At 56.4% G+C, this 14,448-nt stretch overlaps 6 protein-coding genes across 6 annotated transcripts; 3 read left to right on the top strand and 3 right to left on the bottom strand.

The window, feature by feature from the left end:
- Positions 1-469: 469 nt before the first annotated feature.
- P884DRAFT_211184 (uncharacterized protein) lies at positions 470-1,688 on the bottom strand (the record flags this gene model as incomplete). The annotated part of the gene is made up of 2 exons (XM_069439064.1): positions 470-1,546; positions 1,602-1,688. The coding sequence occupies 2 exons, from the start codon at positions 1,686-1,688 to the stop codon at positions 470-472; spliced, it is 1,164 nt and encodes a 387-aa protein (XP_069293852.1).
- Positions 1,689-2,026: 338 nt separating this feature from the next.
- On the top strand, positions 2,027-3,855 carry P884DRAFT_287874 (uncharacterized protein; the record flags this gene model as incomplete). Its single annotated transcript, XM_069443905.1, has 2 exons — positions 2,027-2,249; positions 2,320-3,855. The coding sequence occupies exons 1-2, from the start codon at positions 2,127-2,129 to the stop codon at positions 3,853-3,855; spliced, it is 1,659 nt and encodes a 552-aa protein (XP_069293853.1). The 5' UTR covers positions 2,027-2,126.
- Positions 3,852-5,203, bottom strand: P884DRAFT_294957 (ornithine decarboxylase antizyme-domain-containing protein; the record flags this gene model as incomplete). The annotated part of the gene is made up of 3 exons (XM_069444309.1): positions 3,852-4,346; positions 4,412-4,993; positions 5,040-5,203. The coding sequence occupies 3 exons, from the start codon at positions 5,201-5,203 to the stop codon at positions 4,139-4,141; spliced, it is 954 nt and encodes a 317-aa protein (XP_069293854.1). The 3' UTR covers positions 3,852-4,138.
- Positions 5,204-6,577: 1,374 nt separating this feature from the next.
- P884DRAFT_211324 (yippee zinc-binding/DNA-binding /Mis18, centromere assembly-domain-containing protein) lies at positions 6,578-7,492 on the top strand (the record flags this gene model as incomplete). Its single annotated transcript, XM_069439080.1, has 2 exons — positions 6,578-6,996; positions 7,057-7,492. The coding sequence occupies 2 exons, from the start codon at positions 6,578-6,580 to the stop codon at positions 7,490-7,492; spliced, it is 855 nt and encodes a 284-aa protein (XP_069293855.1).
- A 463-nt stretch (positions 7,493-7,955) lies between these two features.
- On the bottom strand, positions 7,956-9,383 carry P884DRAFT_211220 (uncharacterized protein; the record flags this gene model as incomplete). Its single annotated transcript, XM_069439071.1, has 1 exon — positions 7,956-9,383. The coding sequence occupies one exon, from the start codon at positions 9,381-9,383 to the stop codon at positions 7,956-7,958; it is 1,428 nt and encodes a 475-aa protein (XP_069293856.1).
- Positions 9,384-10,794: 1,411 nt separating this feature from the next.
- P884DRAFT_211261 (uncharacterized protein) lies at positions 10,795-12,822 on the top strand (the record flags this gene model as incomplete). Its single annotated transcript, XM_069439076.1, has 5 exons — positions 10,795-10,845; positions 11,047-11,262; positions 11,455-11,992; positions 12,070-12,602; positions 12,733-12,822. The coding sequence occupies 5 exons, from the start codon at positions 10,795-10,797 to the stop codon at positions 12,820-12,822; spliced, it is 1,428 nt and encodes a 475-aa protein (XP_069293857.1).
- Positions 12,823-14,448: the final 1,626 nt, after the last annotated feature.

A 14,448-nucleotide genomic window follows, 5' to 3' on the forward strand; every position in this document is an offset into this window, starting at 1 on the left:
TCGCGCGAGGAATCTTGGGCTGAACTCGGTAACAATAACAATATACGAGGTGTGAGGCAGATGAAGCGTGCAAACACAAAACAGAAATGGAGGCGGCGTCGGTTGGATGATACAAGGGCCGGAGCCGCTGGCACTGGGACAAAGTTTGAAACTCCGATCCTGGACTGCATCGCTGGCATCATACTGGGCCAACGCCACCGTCAGGAACGCAGGAGGGGCAGCCCTGCATGCGTAAGCCAAGAAGGATTCGGAAGTTACTTGGTCGTGCTATGTGGAATTGCCCGAGGCGAAAGTAACTAACTAACTAACTCTACCTGACCCTTGCTAGCGCACGCACAGCGCAAGCCAGCCGGCAGTTCCGCCCCACCATCCCGGCTCCTCTTCGTGGAGCCAATCGCGGGCATCAGCAGCCATGGCCTCGTGGTCCGAGTTCCGGAGAAGCCGGTCTCGTCTTATCAAGTGTACCGGCCTATCGAGCCTGATCACCAGGTATGTCGCTCCAGTGCGTGGGCGTCGGGGTCGAGCCACTGGTCCGATCCGTTCTGGAGCCGAACCGCGATATTGCCCCGCTATCTCGCCGTATGAGCGCAGCACGCCTCGCCCTCTTGGGCCACCCCCTCCTCCCGCCAGTCCGCGGCATGTAGTTTCGCTCGGGCGACCCCAGGCCCATCTCCCGCTCCTCCCTTCTCTTGTCGCGCCATCTCGCGTTTCTGGCATGGTCTTGCTGCAGCTTCCGCCGCCGCCGCTCCTCCTCTTCGTCCTCCACCATGAGCTTGTTCTGCCTCGTCTCCAGCGGCTGGATCGTGACCTCGTCCGTTTCGCCGCGCTTCCGCTTTAGCGCAATCAGGTCCTCGAGGAAATGCGCTTGTGGCTGTCGCTGGCCGCTCTTGTCGCCGCCAATGTGCACGTAGATCCCTCCGTTCCGCTTGTATCGCTCTGGTATGTCCTCCTCAGAGTACCCGAACCCTAGGAACGTCCCCTCGTGCCTCGTGTCCCGTTCCTTTGGTACCAACGTCGCCTCTCGGCAGCTGATTCTGGTCGCGCTGGCCGCGATCAGGTCCATGTTCTGGGGCAGGTGACGCAGGGCCGGGAGTGGTGCATTGTCGTCGTGCGGGGTGAAGATCATCTCGGTGCCAATGTTTTCGCACCACGATCCACGGAACACATGGTTGCGGTATGATATTATGGGCTCCTTGGAGTGAAGTTCCAGAATCTGGATCTCCTCCGCCGGCTTGTCGCTCGCTTGGCCGTCCGTGTGTTCGTGTTTCGACGATGGCTGGTCAAGTGACGGGTCGATTGGAGGCTCTGGCTGGGTTGGCGGCCGCGGTACACCGATCGCGTCGAGATCAACCTCTTCGCGTTCGGGAGGCTCTCCGTCGTCGGCGTCCTTATCGTCGAGAAGATCTGAATTTGATGTTTGGGGTTCCGGCGCATTGAACAGAGGGTTGTACCAGACGCGGTATCCGGTTCGCGTGCTGTGCACAACGTCGTCGGTTCGGCGCTCAAGAAAGTCGCGGACTGACAGGTCTAAAGTGATATAGTAGGTCTGTTTGGGAGTTAGAACTCACGGTCGTCATGACCAGAGTAGCTCAATTGCATACCTCTGTCTCTGTCGCCGAGTACTCGTATTCCCATCCATCATCGTCATCGGGCAGCACGTCAGTTTGGTGCGGCTCCTGGGAGTTCATTATGCTTAGCACCGAGGTGTTAGGTCCAGTCCCTTCAAAGTTTGTGTTTTGCAAAGAAATTGAGGGGTGGCTGTGAAGAATGTTGTAAATGGCAAGATTAGCGCCCGTCAATCTGGATGCAACTTGGACCAGTATGTACGGAGTACATACATCCGATCGGGGAAGGTATCGCTCCATGGAAAATCTTAGCGGTCACTGATGGCAGAATACAACGCCATCTCGGCAGTCCAATAACCCCTGCAGATGGCGGGGTAAGGGACTGGCTACCAACCGCCTAGAGCTTGCCCCGCCAGAAACGGCCCTGAGGACTCATATTTTCAAGCCCATTGACTCATTGCAGCCCCTCGGAGTCAGCCCCCACTAAAAAGCCCAAGTCCCTCTCTGTTCTTGTCATCAAGACAGCCCTCAAACTCGGGTTGTCTTTGCAAGCAGTCCACGATGCCCAAAGTTCACCTCCTCGACTACGTTGCGGGCAACGTCCGCAGTCTTGTCAATGCCATCGAGAAGGTCGGCTACGAGGTCGAATGGGTCCGGTCACCGGAGGACGTCGCGAAGGCCGAGGTACGGCACAACCAGCCTTGCAAAACAGGATGCGCCCCAGGCAGGTGACTGACGTGTCTGTTGCTCTCAGAAACTCATTCTCCCGGGAGTAGGCCACTTCGGCCACTGCCTCTCTCAGCTCTCCTCGGCCGGCTACCTCCCCGCTCTCCGCGCCCATATCGACGCCGGGAAACCGTTCATGGGCATCTGCGTCGGCCTGCAAGCGCTCTTCTCTGCCTCCGCCGAAGACCCCAACTGCAGCGGCCTCGGCCTCCTGCCCGGTGCGCTCGACAGGTTCGACGACTCGACCAAGGCGGTCCCGCACATCGGGTGGAATAATGCCTCGTGCCCGGCGAATCCGACGCTGTACGGCTTGCGCCCGGACTCCAAGTACTACTATGTCCACTCGTACAAGTATCCGTACAAGAAGGGAGAATTAGAGGCGCTTGGATGTGCGGTTGCCACGGGCACGTACGGGGGCGAGACGTTCGTTGGCGCCGTGGCAAAGGGGAACGTGTTTGCGACGCAGTTTCACCCCGAGAAGAGCGGCGTTGCCGGATTGAGGGTCCTCCGGGCATTCTTGGACGGCTCCGGGGCGAAGGCCCTCTCCGAAAACCCGCCAAAGGGAGTCGACGGCGGCGTGGACGACGTGATCGCGCGGGAAGGGTTGACGAGGCGTGTGATTGCCTGTCTCGATGTGAGGACAAACGATCAGGGTGATCTGGTGGTGACCAAGGGCGACCAATACGACGTGCGGGAGAAGTCCCAGGACCGATCCGTGAGGAATTTGGGGAAGCCGGTCGAGATGGCGAAGAAGTACTACGAGCAAGGGGCCGACGAGGTTACCTTCCTCAACATCACATCGTTCCGCGACTGCCCGGTTGCCGACCTGCCAATGTTGGAGATTCTCCGAAGGACGTCAGAGACGGTGTTTGTTCCCTTGACGATAGGCGGTGGCATCAGGGATACGGTGGATGTTGATGGGACCAAGGTCTCCGCTCTGGAGATCGCGACCATGTACTTCAAGAGCGGAGCCGACAAGGTGTCGATTGGGAGCGATGCGGTGCTTGCCGCGGAGGAGTACTACCGGGGCGGCAAGGCATTGTACGGCAACACGGCCATCGAGCAGATCAGCAAGGCCTACGGCAACCAGGCGGTCGTCGTGAGCGTGGATCCAAAGAGGGTATACGTTCCCAAGCAGGACGCCACGCGTCACGCAACCATTAAGACGAAATTTCCGGGTCCGAAGGGAGAAGAGTATTGCTGGTACGCGTGTACCATCAAGGGCGGGCGGGAGACGAGGGATATTGACGTGGTGGAACTCACGCAGGCCGTGGAGGCCATGGGTGCGGGCGAAATCTTGCTCAATTGTATCGACAAGGACGGCACAAACAGCGGTTTTGATCTCGAGTTAATCGCACAGGTCAAGGAGGCTATCAAGATACCGGTCATTGCCAGCAGTGGAGCCGGCAATCCTGGGCACTTCCTCGAGGTCTTCCAGGAAACAACCACAGATGCCGCCCTGGGGGCCGGCATGTTCCACCGGGGGGAATACACGGTACAGCAGGTGAAAGACTACCTTGGAGAGAGGGGCTTGGTGGTCAGAAAATTCGAGGGCGACTTGTGACGTTGCCTGAAAGAAGACTTGAGTACCTGCTACAGACGACTACCATGCTTTTGTGACTTTGTGTTGAGACTAAGTAATCCATGCCGGACCAAAAAATCAAAATGCATGCTTCCGACCAGAAGGTGCGCATTTTTTCGATGAACTCAAGAGAAGTGAACATGTGGAAGGAAAAAAACTCGCGAAAGCAACGCAGGGTGGAGACGAGAAACGAGAGAGAAGCTTCCAATAGCGGCAGATGGAATTCTCAAAGAAAGACGCCAGCCAAGAGCCCATCCGGATATGCTCATAACTCCATACCCATGAACAACCACCGTTTGCTCAGGACGTCGACCCCGGGAGACCAGAAATCGAGTGTGGTGAGCGAGAAACCAGCCCACTGAAGACCCTTGGTTAACCCTTTTATTTCCTCCTGGGGCAAGGACCGTTCGATGCAGATGACCATGTGCGAGCAAGCAAGAGGGCCCTCGGCCAGCTCGATGAGAGCTACGAGTCTGTACTTCATGTCAGTAATCACATATTAAAAAAAAAAACCTATTGCAAGTGGGTGAAGACATACGCCTGCTTCAGATCGCGAGTAATGGAATGTGCATCGAGGAAAACAAACAGCGACCTGGTCTCACGACGGGTATCACAAGCGACGAAGCCGCGGAAACTTGAGCCTCCGGCATAGTCCCATATTTCCAGCCAGCTTAGCACGTTGCCGGGGGTACCGAAGCCCCGACTGCCCATCAAGGTTTCATCCCCGATTGGATAGTCGTCGGGCGGAGTTAGCTGGCCGTAGTTTCCCACTGCCTGAGCACGTCCGTCACTCCGGCTGGCATTGTTGGTGATGCTGTCGTTGTAGCTGCTGTTGTTGTTGTTGTAGTTGTTGCTGTAAACACTGGCCAGGCCCGAGCCCTGCAGCGCCGCGTTCCTCTCACCCAGAAGCATGGCGCGCAGCGACTCGCAAAAGAACCTCTCACATTCTTCCCTGATGCGCAGTGTTGCCCCCTCTCGGCGGCGATGCCAGGCGCTACTGCCTGATTCGGCAGAAGAGCCTGAGCCATGACGACCGACGCTGTGCCCGCGCGCAGATGTTGACCTCGCCTTGGGGGTCAGCGCGAGCTGGTTGGTCGACGTAAGGGCCGCGAGGGGGGGGCTTGATGGCGGCGATGGAAGTCCCGTCGAAGGGACCTCAGGAATACCACTCGGCCCCTGCGAGCCCCGTAGTGCAGTAGTGGAGGCCCTTCAGCGAGGCCATGGACGCGTCGGCGACGTAGCAGCTGGCGAGGATATTGGCTTGATGCACAATGTCCTCGCCATAATTACTACTACTATGACTCGATTTCGGTGATTTCATGGGCGCCATGGTTGCTGGATGCCAGGGTGCTGGTTGGAAAAAGTGCGGGGTGTGATTGGTTTCGGTCAATTCGACGAGGTGTCGATGGTAAGCGTTTTCAATTGCGTTTATGCGGTCGCAAGTTGATGGATGTAGAGCCGCAATCTGCAGGATGCTGGTTGTGGCGATGGATTCCGGGGCTTTATGGTTTGGGCTGACAAAACCGTTTTCTGGTGAATCTGAGCGAAATGGAAATTGGGCGGTCCCAGAGGCAAAAGTGGAATCACTTGGCATCGAGCCATTTGTCACGTGCTTTAAGAAAAGCGGGGCAGCTAAAGGTGTCGACCAACCAACGAGCTTTACCGCACACGTTTTGAGTAGGTACGGCTTGGACGCTTAGACCGAAGATGTCCAATGGTTCGACCACGTCTGAAACCGCAGTCCTCTGGGAATCAGACAGAACTGTCCCGAAATTCCAAGCCAGCTTGTCGATTCGCCGGGCAGAGCGAAACTGGATTTTCTTCTTACCCTCGGCAAACCTATGTTTTCCAATCATCGGGGCGTGGATCGGACTAGGGCAGCAAGGATCTTTTTCAGATCCCTGATGTCGTCTCGAAGGTTGTCAAACAAGTGAGTTATGCAAAAGAGGCGAGCCTGACATTGGCGAATTTGTGCATCCCGGTGCCAATTGGGTGTGGAATCGCCGCTGCTTCGGGCCGCTGTGGATCTAGAAGCCCAACGCGTGGCATCCATCTGCTCCACAGTTGAACGCATCCAGGGTATCTGTCCGACACGAACTCCATCAACTGTTAGTACGGATATAATGTGCCAGTTGAGCCACGGCAACCGAGCGTTGAAATGGGATTCGGCATAACCACACAGTACACTACATCGGGATCTGGGAAGGGACGTTGAGCCGGCAGTGACGCCCCCGCTCTGCAGATCAGCGTCTCAAGACTTATCGATAAGGGAGAACAATGCAGCCAATTGCGGGGAGAGTCAGGTGGTCAAGCCGTCACCGAATCATGCTCATTGCGTCAACATGCTCGCGCTCTAAACTGACTCTGCACGGGGCTCTCAAGCCAATGGGCTAATCGGAGCTGGGGCCGTCAAGGCGTTCTCTGGTGGCCCAGCCGGGCCCGGTCCCTCTGTTGCTGACACTACCACCGTCGGGTGACAGATCCGGGACTCCGAAGGTGCAATCCCTCAACTTCGAACAACAGACAAAAAGACTGCCTCATGTATCCCGGACCTTCCGGGACCAGGAAGCAACAATAAATGGGTTGCTTGACCAAGTAGCCGGCATAAATGCGTTCCTAGGTACAGCACGACAAACGTCGCGGCCGTTGAAGTCGGGAACAGAGCAGCAGTACCGAGAACCACACGATCATGCTACGAGAAGCCATGTCTCCAGCGCAGACTACGACGTCTAAACCCACCTTCCCCCTCTACCTCCTCCCCGCGCTGCGCATTCCCTTCGCCCGTCGGCGCACTTCCGGGCCATCGACAGGCGATACTGTTTCCTCGTCACAATCCGCATCGTCCGTGACAACCAGTGCCGCCCCCTCCCTGTCCGCGTCCCCAGCATCGACCTGCCCGACGTCCCCCACCACACCCACCTCCGCCCGCCGCCTGTCTCGTGCCCGGCCCGACACCCTCCGCTGCCGCTCCTGCTCCGCCGACCTGGCTTTCCACTCGCAGGTCGTGAGCAAGTGCTTCACGGGCCGCAACGGCCGCGCCTATCTCGTCGCGCCGCCCTCGCCGCACGCGACGCCCTCCTGCCCGGCCTCCCCGCTCAACAGCGACGACCACGACAGCGCCCAGTCAGAAACTGGCACCGCGCGGACAACAACGACGACGACAACAACAACAACAAGCAGCAGGGCGGCAGACCTTATCAACATCCGCGTCGGCGAACCGGAGACCCGTGCGCTCATCACGGGCGTGCACGTCGTGGCCGACATCAGCTGCGCCGTGTGCGGCGCCACGGTGGGGTGGAAGTACCTTGACGCGCGGGAGTGGTCGCAGAAGTACAAGGTGGGCAAGTTCATTCTCGAGACGAGGAGGGTGGTGGGCCACCGCGGGTGGGAGGACGTCGTGGGCGACGATGACGGGGATGCGCTGCCGGCCGGCGGCTATCAGGAGGATGTCGGAAATGACCCGTGGAGTCTGGAAAGGCGAGATGGAGATGATGAGGCAATCGTGTTCGACTCGGAGGATGAGGATGAGTGTGAGGATATGTTTCTCGGGGTGTGGGATCCCAAGGTTGTGGCCAGGCGGAGGAAGAGCAAGAGTGGAAATGCGAGGCGGTGGTGGTAAGTTTTATTTTTCGTTTCTTTTTCGCCTTTTCTTCCTTTCTTGCTTATCGGGAGCTGGTCAATTCTTCTTTGATGATCTGGAACTGGCTCACCGGGTGGCATAGAGTGAGGGCACCAGGAGACACAATAGGAAATGGTTTAAGGGATGGCGAACATCGATACCCGGAAGATGATGGAGGCTTAGTCTGGAGAAAGTTGGAAACACAACTGTCGACGTTGTAAAGGTCGGGAGGTACAAAGAACACTGGTGTCCGGATACACTGGCCTCAAACACTTTGTGTTGAGCTTTCGAGCTCTGAATCAAACGGCATCAAACATTGGACCTATCTCGGGTATCGGCAGCGCAACTAATGTGATAAGAAACATGGATTTTACCTTACACATGCTGTACGGTAGAGTTGTCCCTCCCGGAACCTGCCCCTGAGGGACGTTTCCTGCGTATTGCCTGCCCTTAACTAGGACTCCTAGTTCATGGGCTCCTCAGCGACATAGTGAAGGTAGGCACCAAGTAGCTTGATACCCTCAATGTAGTTCCGCTTGTCGAGCTTCTCGTTGATCGAGTGGGCACCGTCGGTGGAGCTGCCCATCGGCAGCAGCAGCACGTTCTTGCCCGTCGCCTGCTCAAAGGTGAGCGTGACCGGAATGCTGCCGCCCTCGCGGGTGAAGTCGGGCTTGACGCCCCAGACGCGCTCCGTCGCCTTGGCCGCAGCGGTGAAGTTCCAGTGGTTGGGACTGGCAACCCACCACTTGCCGCAGTGCTGAGGGTACACCTTCAGGGTGTTCTTGGAGCCGAGCTTCTTGAAGACATCCTCGATGTAGAGGCGGACTAGTTCGTTGGTCTTTTCGATCTCCATGTTGGGCACAGTCCGAATCGAGAACTTGCCAATAACCTTTGCTGGGATAACTGTCTTGGCGCCGGGAGCGGAAAAGGCACCCTCGATGCCGTGAAGGGAGAGCGAGGGATACCGCCAACGGGCCATCAGGGTCGACTTCTTGTCCTCAAAAATGGTCGTCTTGCTGCCGAGAGAATCGTGGAGAGTCTCCATGCTGAACGCAATATCATCATAGAGGCCCTCCTCATCCGGCGTCACGGGGGCTACCTGCTCGGCAATACCCGGGATCAGGATCTTGCCGTTCGTGTCGACCAAGGAGGCCATGATGCGAACCAAATCCGTCATCGGCTCCTGAGCGGTACCGCCGAAGACGCCACTGTGGAGATCAGCACCGGGCCCCGAGATCTCGATGCTATAGTAGTTGCAGCCTCGCAGGCCGTACGTCAGGCACGGCTTCTCGGTGCCGAGCCAGTAGTTGTCGCTGATGCACACAGCGTCAGCATCGGCAAAGAACTTCTTGCCCTCTGACATGATGAGTTCGTCAAGGCCCTCCGATCCGTACTCCTCCATGCCCTCGAAGCACATGAGCAGGTTCACAGGGAACTCGATGCCGGCCGCCTGGTGCGCCTCGATGGCGTTGAGCCAGCCGAGGACGGGGCCCTTGTCGTCGGTTGCACCGCGGCCGCACATGCGACCATCCTCCCGGATAGTCAGCTCGAACGGCTCCGTGTCCCATCCGTCGCTCTTCTCAGCCGGCTGCACGTCGTAGTGGCCATAGACGAGGATCGTCCGCTTGTTCTTGTCGTTACCGTACCGGGCAAGCACAACTGGCGGCAGGTCGAGGTCGGTGCCTGGCTGCTTGCCCAACGGTCGCAGCTCGGCCGTTGCGCCCAGCTTTGTCAGCTGGTCGGCGAGCCAGTGGCCCATGCGGATAACATCCGGGCGGCGGGCGTGCTCGGACGAGATGGAGGGGATGGCGACGGCCTGGCGCAGGCGCTCGATGAACGCGTCGGACAAGGCATCAACCTTCTGGAAATATCCGTCGAGCTGGGGAGCCATTTTGCGGGCTTGGTGTGCTCGGATTGCCTCGGTAAGGTAGGAACGGAAGGGGCTTAAGCGCGGTGAGGGTTGTATCCGAATCTGCTGGAGACGACCTCGTGATGCTGCGGAGTGAGCGGTACCGAACTTGCGAAGCGAAACACGGTTGGTGAGAATAGAGCGGCTCGACAAGTAACGATGGGGGTTACTTGAGGAGAAGAGTTTGGGTGACGGGAAGAGGAGAGTGCGGGGCATTGGAAGCTGACGAACGACGCGATAGAGGGGCACCAATTCTCATTCAGGGAGGTAGAAAGAAGCATCCGTTGGCTTACTAACGTTACTACTCCAGAACTAGTTGGTAGTTACCTTGGTAGGTCCATCACTCGTACCGCACGACCCACTTGTTCCAAAACATCTGAACTTGCTATTCGGCATTTAATTAAGCAGCCTAACTCAGAGAAACAATCGAAGCCATACGATTCACGAGGTATGTACTAATAGACAGAATGGATAGGTAATATTTACAGGAAATTGGGGGGTGAACCGAGAGACTTTAACCAATCTCACCACTTCTTGCAAGGAACCACGCAAAGCGAGGGTTAGGGTTATGGAGGAATCGGAACCGGCTAGCACCGGCTTTTCATACGCGTGGATTTGTGCCTTTACAACCAGAGACTTTCAAAAGATCATGACAGCAACCACAGTTGCGACCCAAATCTGATGAAAGGAAGAAAGGAGGAAAAAAAAAAAAGTTCGAAACTGCTTATCTGTTTTAGGGCAAGGCAATCTGGCATGAACACGAATTCAAATCCGTTGCCCAAATTACAAGCACCAACTCCTCCAGACACGCAATCCAAAGAGTGCGAACTTGAAACAGGATACATCACGTTCTATTGGCCTTCGCAACTTTACGATCATCTCCTCTCACAATAAGCGCCCATCGCGCAACAGCAGCCGCCAGTTTGTATGAGAAGACGCACGATCACGGCATACGCTGTTTTTACTTGGCCAAGCTAAGCTGGCGTGCTTACAATGTCTCGTTGCATTGCCGATCGTACAACAGTCGGTCCGTTCATCGTCTGCTCCCAATACACGGCATGTCTCACAAGTCACCCACCTTAAACGACGACAACTCAAATTCGGCATGACTTTCAGATTTCGCATGACTTCTGAGACGGAGTCTAGTGGGGGTTTAAGGACTTCGGCGCCAAGGAGAAGAAGGGCTGCTTATTGCAGGTAATTGGAACTTATATTCTGGTACACCTCCCACTTGCCCCCTTCCTGTCACTACCTTCTAGGTTGAACCACTGGCAATCAAACGGCAACATATTACCTCCTTCGTTGAGGCCCTACATGCTACGTTGAGCTGACTGAAACCCACAGCCGAACTGTACGGCGTTGTCTTGTGTCCGCCTTGATTCTATCCCGAACAATGGACACTTTGGTTTCGCCTGTCGCTAAGCTAGCCACGGAAGCCGGAAAGGTCAATCGTGGTACTATGCCAACCGAATTTATTCACAGAGGTCGCAGTCAGTCTCAATCCCAGTTGAGCACCCTGAGTACGAGCAACAACTCGAAGGACATTGGAGGTCCTGTTCGCAGTTATAGTTCGGCATCTCAAAGACTGCGCTCGGAGAACCGCAACCGTTCAGCCCGACAGAAGAACCTTAATCTATCCGGTCAGACACCCGAGGGAACAGCGTACAAGTCTCTTCTCTCAATCAAGCCGCCCAGTCCCGCCGAAGCACTCATCAAGGAGAACAGCAGCCTACACCAACGCATTGCGGCTTTACAACGAACCGAATCTGACCTGCTCAACGATAACCAAGAACTCGTTCGCCAGCTGGCCTCTGCTCAGAGGCGTTATAACAGTCAGCAGCTGTGGTGGACCGATGAGATGGTCAAGAAGGAAGATACTTTCAATGCTCGCATCCGAGATCTCGAGGCAAGATTAGCTCAAAAGGAAAAATCCCTGTCGCGTACCAAATTGGATCGGTTCCCTGAGGCGGCTCTAAACGACACTGCTATCACGAGCTGGTTTGCAACGAAGACAGAAACGTGGCACGAGTGGGTAAATGACTTCGTTCATCAGGACCCTAACCGGGTCCGGTTTGGCCTCCACCCGTTACAACTGCGGGAGCTTTGTGAGGGCGTCAAACATTTTGTTCGGCTCACAAACAAGGACGAGCTTCCGAACGAGTTGCTGAAGCTCCCGGGCAGTGACAAGATCTCGACAGCCCGAGTTCTCTTGCACGGCATGCTGGCAAACTTTATCATCTCGGAAGCGTTCAAGTCTCCGTTTTGGGTATTTGATGCCATTGCTGTCAACGCGTACGAGTTAGAGAGCCCGAGTGTTCCGCGACTCGACTCCATGTCGCCGGTCGGGTTTCGGATGGACCTAACCGCGTGGAAGAATTTCAATGTTGCGCCACCGCGCGAAGTCAAACCTCCTCGGCCTAACCCTGTTCTTAACGACCGCCTAGCTGGACCGCAAGATGGAGTTCAGCTTCCCCGACTAGTCACCTCGACACAACCGCCTAATCTTTCTACGAACCCTGCGATGAGTTTGCTTGGTCGAGAGCTACCGTCGCGGCAGGCAATAGAGAGCCTCTACCAGATCTTATCAGAGGGTATGCCCCTTCTCTCCCTCTCACCGCGCCATCTCTCTGCCTTCAGCTCGTGCTAAGTAGTATTACGATAGTCGCAGGCGGTGGTTACGCGACCGAATGGCGTGCCTCTTTGATCAAGGCATTCTGCGTGGGTGGCATGAGTTCCGAGCTCGATAGTATTTCCCTGACAAGCGAGTCTCGCTCCTTGGCCGAAGCCAGGCTCAGGCACGCTGAAAGGCTCAAGGACAGCTTTCTGAGAGGTACTGCCCGGTTCCTTCTCCGAGATCAGGAAGCGGCGGGCATCGAGGAGCTCGAGAGCCGTCTTATTCAAGAGATCGATGCTGCGCTGCGGTTCTCATGTCAACTCTGGTGTCGCCAGGACACGCTTCGGGTGTGCGGTCTCGACGAGCTTGCGGAAACGGCGCTCAAACCCGCTAGCGACCATATGCGGTTGTATCAAGTCCAGCCGCCACTCCATATCGAGCCTGCCGGCAATACACTCGAATCCCAGACCAAACCCCGTGGATCCCATGACGGCCATTCCGTGATCATGGTTATTCAACCCTCGGTTGGCGCAAGCGCAAACACTAAAGCCGGCAAGCCAAGCAAGGACTTCAAAAGCGACACCAAGGTTTGGACCAAGGCTAGCGTTCTCATGGCAGCGCCCCCCCAGCCGCTTGTGCGGCAGCGCTCGGCACGTCTGCAAAAGTCACCATCCTCGCAGGCCCCAGCACGCGTTCAACCCCCGATTTTCTTCCCAGCCCCCGCTTCCGTCAACGCCATCGTCGGCGCACCTAGTCCTCTTGCCGCGCATCCGGTACCGCCCGAGGATGCTCAAGAGACGGCATTAACTGTGCTCCCCAGCATAGCCTTTCGGGACATGCCACGCCCGCTGTTCAGGTAACCGACAATGCTGCCTCTGCCGCCGCCGTCGCCGCTCGCTTTCTCGGATTTTCGGTGGCTTCACGAAATGATCGGACGTATGCATGCCGCTTCTCTCTGGAAGAAGGAATACCTGACGCTTCTACCTTGAAGGTCCGCCGTCTTTTGGGAACAAAGGCGTGTTGAAAGAAACATAGGTTGGGCGGTCTGAAACTCAAGTTTCTCCAAAACTCGCCTCGTCTTCCCCCGATTGGAGCATTGGGTTCGAGTCGATCTTTGCTTGAAAAAAACTTGGTTGCCAAATAGTATTACTACGGGTACTGGGATATACCGACTCTTTGATGGCACCGCAGCTCGAACACGAAGGCCGGAGAGTGCAGTGGCTGATCAGCGTCGTGCAATGGTTCTCAGCTGATCAACTGTCTTGAAAGTTGAGCACCGAATCATATCGAGGACAGGTGCCGAAGGGGTCTGGAAAGACTACCTCGGTCTTACATTTCGGTCCGACCAGTGGTATTCTGATCTCCGCTCGGACCGACTGCACGCCTACGTCAGGCTAATAAGTTTCAATTCAGGCGTTCAGAGGACTGAGAAAGGCACGCAGAATTACTTGAGGCGAGCGAAGTATATCTGCGGCAAGGATGGCACTTTATCCAAAGCAGGCACACGACTAAAACGTTAATTACTTGCTCAGTGTCGCGGAAGGGGCGGAATCCTTGGGCCCGTCAACAAACAGCAAGACAATGCGATGGTTCAGAGCTGGAGCTCCCGTGTCCCACCCGGAGATAATCAATGCGCATCACTGCCGCTTCGGTTTCTCAGGAGCTAGGCAGCCGTCGCTTACATGATCAGGAACGGCCATTGAGGAATGACACCTTCTTCCCAAAGAGCATTGCTGTAACTGTCATGTAACGCATCGCGGCCCAAGACATCTCGCGGCTGCCTAGTGGTCTGGGCCCAGGTCGCACGCAACGGGCAGTCATGCTGGATTTGGCAGCTGGTGAGGTTTGCGCCCGCATAGCAATGGGGCGATGAGAAGGCGCAATCGCTCAGCCAAAGCATGAGCAACAGAAATTCTGATTGCTCATTGCTGATTGCTCATTGCGCAGTTTATTAGCGAGGGCAACAAGGAAATGCAGCTGCCAATGCCGTGCGATCCCTCGGTTTCGCGGCTATGGCGAGTACATAGCGTGCGAGGGCGGCAGGGGGAGGGGGCGGTGGCCCTCGGAGCGAAAGGGAGAGAGAGAGGGCGGGCCAAGATGTGACTTGACCGTTAACGTTACTTGATCCGGAAGGCCACCAGATAAGGCCCGGCAGATGACCCATGCTGGGCGGATCAGCGGGCTGCGGATGTGCCGTACGCGATCGATTTCAGGGCGAAAGCGACGGGCTCCTTTCGAGAGCTGAGTGGGGTTTCTCTGTCTGGGGGAACACAGATCCGATCACGTCGGGGAGAGTTGGCGACAATGCAGGAACGGAGCTTTTCGGGCATTCGTCTTCTCTCTGTCAGATCTTTGTGAGATGTAACAGGCTATCTTTTTGGCTGGATGCTGGCGGTCAGCAATGGGGCGACCTGTCTTGAGTCAAATCCAACC

This window comes from Thermothelomyces heterothallicus (genome assembly GCF_042370625.1).
Source record: "Thermothelomyces heterothallicus CBS 202.75 unplaced genomic scaffold P884_scaffold_35, whole genome shotgun sequence".
In the NCBI taxonomy this organism is placed as follows: Eukaryota; Fungi; Ascomycota; class Sordariomycetes; order Sordariales; family Chaetomiaceae; genus Thermothelomyces; species Thermothelomyces heterothallicus.